The 9,051-nt window shown below is 34.4% G+C and overlaps 1 protein-coding gene across 1 annotated transcript; it reads left to right on the top strand.

Moving 5' to 3' along the window:
- Positions 1 to 6,180: 6,180 nt before the first annotated feature.
- Positions 6,181 to 8,821, top strand: LOC110110537 (aquaporin NIP2-1-like). Its single transcript, XM_020842063.2, has 5 exons — positions 6,181 to 6,365; positions 6,956 to 7,186; positions 7,446 to 7,640; positions 7,762 to 7,823; positions 8,385 to 8,821. Exons 1-5 carry the CDS (start codon positions 6,219 to 6,221, stop codon positions 8,629 to 8,631), a joined length of 882 nt encoding a protein of 293 aa, XP_020697722.1. The 5' UTR covers positions 6,181 to 6,218; the 3' UTR covers positions 8,632 to 8,821.
- The last annotated feature ends 230 nt before the right edge of the window (positions 8,822 to 9,051 follow it).

A 9,051-nucleotide genomic window follows, 5' to 3' on the forward strand; every position in this document is an offset into this window, starting at 1 on the left:
AAAGTCATATATCTGGAAAATGACTTGCGCTTTTGGCATCGAGAGGCGGTTGTTCGTTGTCGCGCACCAAAGGAGGTGGAGATGGCCGAAGAGTAATCTTTGATCCTTTTTATTCTCATCTTAAGGAGGATGTAACTGTAACATGGTTATCAACACCTAAGCATATGATGAAGTAACAGATTCCACAATAAAGGAGAAAGACTTTGGAATCTCAAAATAAGATGATTTGATTTAATAATAAAATATAAAAAGTACATTCTCAAAATTTTTAAATATTTAAATTAAAATAGAAAATAATATTAGGACTTAATTAATTTAATTTGCTTGCTCAGTAAATGTAAATGGACTCTAATTTTAAGCATTTAATTATCTTATATATTTTCTTCTTATTATTTAATATTATCTTTGCTTTGACACTCACTTAGGTGAGAGCTCTAAGGTATCTTAAAATTTTAGTTCTCACATAGTTGTGCCTTTACCTTATTAAGGGTTAAACTCACCTTTATATTTTCTCCATTATAGTTTATTACAATCATTTTATGGAGAAATGATAAGGAGAAATAACTAGCTTTTATGCAGGTTGTGTTCTTTGTGGCTTTGTGGGTGATTTCTGTCTGCTGGGGGGTTTTTGGATGGTGGGTTGTTGTGGCTTTTTTGGCTGCTTTTATTGGGCACTCTCGGTGATTTGTCTTGTTTCTTTTCTTTTTGGTTATTTCATGTATTAGATTGAATCAATGGCTCATAAATTTTACTTTAAATGATATATTTTTAGATAGATGATTATTCCTTAAAGACTTGTAACCCCCTTTTTTTAATCAACACGTAGACCCCTAAATGAATTTTATCCAAAATTAAGAAAAAAAATGACAAGGAGACATAAAATTGAGATTTTATGTTCTTTTAATTGTTTTTATAGTTTGTTTTTATTATATTTAGGATTTGTTTGGGACAACTTGCCAACTATTTTGAATTTCAAACAGCAATCATAATTTTGTTTAGCAACCATTTTCTTATTGCTCTCACTTTATTTTTCGAAATTTCTATGATGGCTAATCATTTTTTGTGTAGCTGAGTTACTTTTCTCCCAATAACTTCACAATCAATTTTATAAAACATTGCAGTCATTCCAAACATACTCTTAATCTTCGATTATTATTTTTTAAATTGGGATATTAGAATAGCTATCATCACATGGCTCCAATGATTGTTTATTTCGCATTTTCGCTCTCTTTTGGAAATGTGAAAGCTTGAAGTTATATAACTGTAAGTTTGTGGGTGTCATTGATAAAGATCTTGAAATTCAATTTTAATCTCTATCATAATATACTCCTTTGAGGATTTTTAATGGAAAAATTTGGAGGTTGATATCAACTATGAAAGATTATTTCTTACGGTTTTCATGCCCATTCTCTATGATGAACTAAAGCTAATGATAGTAATTAAGCACACTAAAATAATAATAATAATAATTAAGCACACTAGTTCAAAAGCTTCTACAATGATTAATGGCACGTTTTCACTTGTCACTTTCATATTACTCAGCAGATTCTTAGCTTTCCTTATAACTGTTTGATTTTCATAAAGTAGCAAAATTATTAACACATGATTTTCAATATTTAAAGTTATTCTTAACTAATAAAGACACATAATATCAAGAAAAGTCAATTAATTCAGCTTCTCATGATATATAATCTAAAATTTTGTGGGTTAGCCACTATCAAAAGTAGCTAGTCACTTGTGGCTAGACTATCCTCAGCATTATTATCAACCCAACACGTGTCATTGTAAAGATTCTAATAATATTAAGAGAAAATTAATATATAATGAATATCTTAAATTTTCTTTAGAGTAAACATTCTTTATAATGCATGTTCTATTATATGAGAAATTATTCTGTGCGCGCAGACACCGGATCTTGTCCGGAGGCAAATCAGAGTGCGCCACATCACCTAGTAAACAGCAGGTACAGAGCCGCAGTACATAGCAAAGAGGTGATGTGTCACACTCTGATTTTCCTTTGAACGGCGTCCGTATTCGCACAGAATAATTTCACATATTATACATTTATACTATAACCAATAACACTAAGATCATTAAAAAAAAGTAATTTTGTATATCTCTAACATGTAAAATTGGAGAAATATACATACAACTTATTTTCATGTAAATATATATTTGGAAGTTCATTTTCCTATTCTTAATTGTGGAACTTTATATTTATAAACTCATTAGTTATTAAAAAAATATAGCTAACTCTATTTATGATTATTCAAGTGAGAAAATAAACTAAAAAAATTTTGAATTAGATAAACTTTCAAAATATTTAACTTTATTTTTAAACCAAAAATTTAACCAATGAGTGAGAGATTAGTCAATTAGTATTTTTACATCAATATATTAATATTTAACTATACGAGACTAAAGCTTCATTTAGAATGGTTTTTTTACTGCTTCTTAAATATAAAGCCGTCCTAACGAAGCCTAAATTTAATATTCTGACGTGCACGTCGTAACAATTTTGTACATAAAAGCTCTTAATGTTGATCATCACTCCCTCAGTAACTAAAACTTTTAAATATCATCAAATCTACTATATTAATAGTCCATCCAACCGCACACATATATGCAGCTTATCGTAGAATTTATCAGCTCTTGAACCTTTTTTTTTTTCCAAAAAACTCCGCAGAAGGGGCATACAAGTTAAAACAAAATAAGGATACAAGTCCTTAAAGAATTTAAAGCCCTCTAGAAATACATCATTTAAAGGAAAACATATGAGTCATAGATTCAAACTAAAGATAAGATCAAACAAAAGAAGCTAAAAAACAGAAACACAAAGCAAAGGTAAACAAGGCTCAATCACACAACATAGGAAAAGACAACTGGAAACAAGTCAAACCAACACCAAACAAAATCAAATCAGCTCTAACATCCAAAAAGACTGCATCAGCATCAATGCCAGCACCAAAACAGCTGAAAACGGCCAAGGCTTCCAGCGTCCACGATGTCCCGCACGGACCGTCCAGTTAGTGTAGAACACATCCCAAATAACCGTCCCGAAGTCCACACCAACGGTTGCCACCAGCAAAAAGGACCGGGACGCGAGCCCCGACCACATCATTGCCCTTAGCCTCAAACCGCTGCAAATCGAACAATGAATCCAAACGAACCGGAAGAGGAACATCAAGAAGAACAACATAACAAAATGAGAACTCATCGTCTACGTCGACTTTTCCCCCAAAATTTTCCCCGAGTAGCAACATTTGTAGTATACTCAAGAGAAAAATCATTATCAGTCTCATGAAGTTCAGATTCCAATTCATCATCCGACGAATCACAAAGCCAATCACCCTGTTTCTGAATCACCAAACCAGAGGAATTACCCACACAAGTAGCCATCGCTTGTGCATCAATTTCGTTTACGGGAACCTCAACTAAACTATTGTTAGAAGAAAAACCTTCCACCCTACCCAGAGGCACAAAACCATCAACACCACCTTCCAATTTTTTTAAAAGCTGTCTACCCCCATTTGAATTTACTACACCCAGAGTAGGCGAACCATCAGAAATCGCAGCAGTCACCGGATCAGCCCCCACCTCTGGCACCAGAACAGGGACCTCAATTGGAATAATAACAGCTGGGTCAACACCATTAGGCGGGGTAGAAGCTACCTGACCTCCCAAATGCAACAAAAAATCATTCATGGGCGTAGCTATAGGGGGGAAAAAAGGCAAAGCATTTGGAGATAATGCATTCCCTCCAACAACCTCTCTAGTTAAACAAGAATTATCAAGATCAGAAACCAACCCAGTCAAAACCTCTTGATTTATATTCATGGCTCAGCCATAATACATCCCTCATTATTAGACAACACCTCTAAATTAGAAACATTAACACCCTCCAGATGCAGCTCATCATGAATAAAAGGAGACACGGCCAAAACCTCGATAATGACCGAAGGGGCCTCCACAACAGGAGACGGAACAACCAAATCCAGTTGAGGCACCACACTAACAGGATTACAAATCACCTCATTCTCATTCAATTTACGGTTCTCCACATCTTGAGCTTTAGCAAAAACATTCTCAGCGAGAGGAAGATTAGAATTCAAAAAATGCTTCGCATAGGGTGCACAGTGACCTTTAAGGTGTCCTAGACATTTGCAAGACTCACAAAAATCAGGGAAAATTTCAAATTGCACATTTTGAATATACCCAGAATCCTTAGGACCCAGCCATATCTGTTTCGGATAAGTCCTAGTCACATCCAGTTCGACTAAAACACGCGCGAGAGAAGGTCGAGAACCAACCGAAGTAGCCGAGTCGACCTTCAAAGGATTTCCAAACATAGAACCTAAAGCGTGAAGGATAAGGGGAGTAAAGAGATGAGGTCTCAGTTTGGGGAAGGATATCCAAATTGGAATGACTGAAGATTCACATCCAATTTCTAGAATAGGCGACCATTTCGTAATCTTCATAAAACAATAGTTCACCATATAAGATCGATGACAAAAAACACGGCTGTAATCAAGCTCATTTGACAATTTAATCAAAACATGCGTTTGATCCAGAACTGTGACAGAGATTTCGGCTTTGAGTTTGAGGGCAAAAAAAAAATTTTTCGAATGGCATCCAAAGAAGGGCGTTTTGTGGGAAAAAAACCAACTAAGGCAAACTGAAAAGGCAAAGAAAGCGCACAAATTTCTTCCTCCGAAATCCACAAAGATGATAAACCTCGGAAAGAATCATGCCGGAGATCAGGAAATCTCTTCGAAGATACAGAGCCAAATAAAGCTTCAGCAAAGGACTTAGATTTAAACGAACTAACCAAAAAACCAGGGTCCTCAACCCGACGGACCGCCATCCAGCCGGAACGGCCGGAGAAGAAAGCGCCAAACAACATGAAAATGAAAGGGAAGTATAAAATACCAGAGGAAATCGCACTCGATCCCCAACCGAAAGTTGACGGAAAACTACTCCGATGAGCCTCATCATCCGCCGCCGACACGCTTAGGACAAAACCCTAGCAGAGCCATCGAAAGAAGTTGTTAAACCTTCTTGTTTCTGGTTTTAAGCATTGCTAGATTTTTTTTGCAGCTCCAAGAAGAAACTATATATCAATGACCTATGAAAAGCGCAAATTATTCATGAATCCCATAACTAATCTCAGATAAACTATCGGCTATGATATCACTTATAAGAGATTATGAATCAAAGGATAATCATAATTGAACCAAATATAATAATAATAATTTTTTTTTTCTTCTTTAACCTATAAAATTAAAGTTATATATAAAAAAGAATCACTACGTATTTCTGTAAAAATATAATTTCAATTGCTCAATGTGAGACTGGACTGATCAATACTCTAATTTCAAAAAAAAAAAACTAATAATAAGATTTTTGGCTGACATTATTTGAAAAAATATGGCTATATTAATTCAAAATAATTGTAGTGATATTATGAAATAAATTTGACTCGTTGAAGCAAATATTTTCCATAAAATATCTTTAAAAAAATATATATAATTTTGATTGAATGTTTAACTCAAATCAACAGCCCAGTTTTAATAATTTTGTTTTTCTTACACCGACTAATCAGAATTTAATCACATTTGAGTGAGTCTATTGCGTAATTAGAGAGAAATAAAGATAACTGAAAGTGAGACAACCATTATTATTTTTTGGTCCTTTCCTCCTTTTTCCCTAATTGCGGTCAACTGATGAACAGATCAAATCATTTTTGAAGGGCGCACTACCAGTTCTCCTTCCTTTGGCCTGCTCGCACCAAATCTGCCTACCAAAGAAACACCCATTGGTTGGTTCCTGTATGATTTTGGCCAACATCAAAATCCTAGCTTGCTAGACCAATAAGTATCCGTTTACTTTCTAACTTCCACCATCATTAATTAATTCAATCCTACAGACGTAATTAAGAGTGGTGGAGAAATTAAATTAATTTAAAGTTTAAGCCTGAAATGGTGAGGACTTGAATCATTTGAATAATACCCTTGCCAAAAATTAAAAAAATATATATAATAAAGGATGGTTCAGATTACCTGAGCTTTCCACCATAAGAATTTAAGCAAATCTCCACTGCGCACAGGCATCTGATGCTCGCTGCCTCTATCCTATAAATACCCCATAAATTTCGCAGAGATCGATATCCCATCAGAAAACAAAAGCTTAGAGAAGTAGGAAGCTCCTCCTCCTTAGAGATGGCCACATACCCTCCAAGACACAGTTTTTCCAATGAGATTCATGACATTGACATAGTCAATAACACCATTGCCATGGCTCCTGAGAGCTACTCTCATCGGTCCAGGCTCTTGCCAATAACTCTCCCTCCTTTTCTTCTTCGAAAGGTGACTATATAATCTTATTAAAAAAATTTATAGAAATTTCTTGAAAAACCATTATTGAATTTTATTTTGTGATAAGTTTCTATTGTTTATATATATAATTAGTAGAACAAGAGTGAATGCTCCTAGGAGCTTGGGGAGAAACTCTTGTCATCTCTCATATATATTTCTAATATCCACTTTTACATTTTTAATCTTTGTTCTATTTCTTACAAATATTTTGATTCAGATTTATAAAATTAATTAAGTGGGATCAGAGGAAGATTAAGGTTTCTCTTTGGGACGGCTTCCTTTCTGCTTCTTAAAGCAACTTTATTGTACAAAAAATTTAATTTCTGTACTAAGAAGCTGCTTTAAGAAGCAATAAGAAAATCGTCCCAAACATTAATGCCTAAGGCTGCTTATTAAAGTAGCTTTCTAGTAAAAAAATAATTTTTTTACTAAAAAATTATTTTAAGAAGCAAAAAAAAAGCTATCTCAAATGAAGCCTAAGTTTCTGTTCGAAAAACTCCTCTTATCACAAATTTATGTTTGATGTGTTGTATTCAGGATAATGCATATATGACTTATATTTCTTGGCATATAATTTTCAGGTTGTATCGGAGATCATATCCACATTCTTATTAGTATTTGTGTCGTGCGGCGTGGGGGCGCTACATCTGAGCGACGACACAAGAGTGTCACAGCTAGGTGTTTCGGTTGCCTCTGGTTTGATAGTCACAGTAATGATATATTCTGTGGGACATATCTCAGGCGCTCACATGAACCCTGCTGTTACGTTTGCTTTTGCAGTATCTAAGCATGCCCAATTCCCCTGGATTCAAGTACGTAAAGCTTTTGCAATAATATTTTTTACCAAGTTTTTCGCTGCTTCCCTTTGTTTAAAAAATTATGATGTTATTTTTTAGTAATTTTTTGTTATAATTTTATAAATTTATCTTATGTTTTTTATAAAATATTCATCTTTTTATATTAACTACTCTTATAGTACTCCTGATAACTACTATAAAACATCAAATAATTAACTCTTGAAGTATGTTTTATAATGGCTATATATAAGCTCACCAATGGTGGAAATTGCAGGTACCCTTCTACTGGTTAGCTCAACTAACTGGAGCAATAATCTCTTCATTCGTCCTCAAGGCCTTGCTTCATCCTATAAAAAATCTTGGGACTACGACACCTGCAGGCACTCCACTGCAGGCTCTCATCATGGAAATTGTAGTCACTTTTATTATGATGTTCGTCACTTCTGCAGTTGCCACTGACACTAGAGCTGTGAGTATATAACCCTTCATCATTTTTTTCACAAACTATTTGTTTTCGATATTAGTAAAGCTTATAAATGGACTTCTGTACAGCTTATTTACGCTTGATTCTCTTATTTGATTTACTGCAGGTGGGAGAGTTGGCTGGTCTTGCGGTTGGATCCTCTGTTTGCATCAACTCTATTTTGGCTGGGTAATTAGAAGACAGACGTACAGAAATTATTAATTATTCATTAAGCTCCCATTATAGTTATTTTAAATTGAAAAAAATTGATTAAATTTTCTTAATTCATCTTTGATTTAATATAGCTAATTAGTAATTTACATTCACAGATTTCCAGTAAACTCCCTCAAATATAATTTATAAAAATAAAATAACCATTTTTTAAAGCACTGTTTTCTGTCTAAAAGCAATGGCAAATTTTTGCATGGGACTAATTGCACAAACATTTTGAGCTCTATCGAAGCTCCAACAAATCAAAACCATGAAAAAAGTGTATGCAAACATAAGTGATTAGAAGATCTATAATATTAAAATATGGTGTGATTGTATGATTATAAGGAATTAATTTCTTCTAATACTGCAAAAAAAAAAAAAATCCAATCTAACCATGTAGAAGCTGATGAAGGCTTTTGCGTGTGTTATATACAAGGCAAGCTAGCTACAAAACTATCAAAATTAGAGTGAATTATTTGCCTGCAGCCAAAACAGTTGAGTTGATGTTATTTGCTACAACAAATTTGAATTGCGCAGGCCGGTGTCTGGAGGATCGATGAACCCTGCAAGATCATTAGGACCAGCACTAGCCAGCAAGCGATTCAACTCACTTTGGGTCTACTTTTTGGGTCCGGTAGTGGGCACATTGCTGGCTTCGTTCTCTTATAACTTCATAAGATTTGATAAATCACGTAAAGGTGAACCTCAAAAAACACCTTCACTTAAGCTTCGCCGCTTGCAGAGCCAGGAAGCAGCAGCAGCAGATGCCTCGGATATACCTTAGTTAATGAGCCAGCTCCAGGTTTTGCATATAAGCCTTTCTTTATAAGCTTAGCTCTCAAGCTGTGACTGTAACTGGCCAGGGGAGTTGGTTTGCTCTTGTAGAAATAAAAATGATGTAAAACGCTTTGTCTAGGGCTTTCTGAGCCTTATGGAAAAATCAATTAGCATGCAATTGCAAAGCTTTTCAGAAATGATATGAGCACAATAAGATTACTTTTTTTATTTCAAATTACTTCAAAGCAAATGGATATAGATATATGAGGCTATAGCAATTACTTTGTATAATGGTTGGTTAATTACAAGGAATAGGTTTCATTTCATAAATATTCATACTCGTGCAGAAAAAAAATCCTGAAACAGTAATCTGCTCACGAAAATTTCTTGCATGCTGAAAAGAATCTTCTAGCTTGTGGTATTTGTT

This window comes from Dendrobium catenatum, unplaced genomic scaffold (genome assembly GCF_001605985.2).
Source record: "Dendrobium catenatum unplaced genomic scaffold, ASM160598v2 fragScaff_scaffold_898, whole genome shotgun sequence".
NCBI lineage: Eukaryota > Viridiplantae > Streptophyta > Magnoliopsida > Asparagales > Orchidaceae > Dendrobium > Dendrobium catenatum.

Excerpts from the sequence above, each read along its gene's own strand:
- LOC110110537 (XM_020842063.2), top strand. The coding sequence starts at position 6,219 with ATGGCCACATACCCTCCAAGACACAGTTTTTCCAATGAGATTCATGAC. Across the intron at positions 6,366-6,955 it reads CTCCTTTTCTTCTTCGAAAG|GTTGTATCGGAGATCATATC; the intron begins GTGACTATATAA and ends TATAATTTTCAG. Across the intron at positions 7,824-8,384 it reads ATCAACTCTATTTTGGCTGG|GCCGGTGTCTGGAGGATCGA; the intron begins GTAATTAGAAGA and ends TGAATTGCGCAG.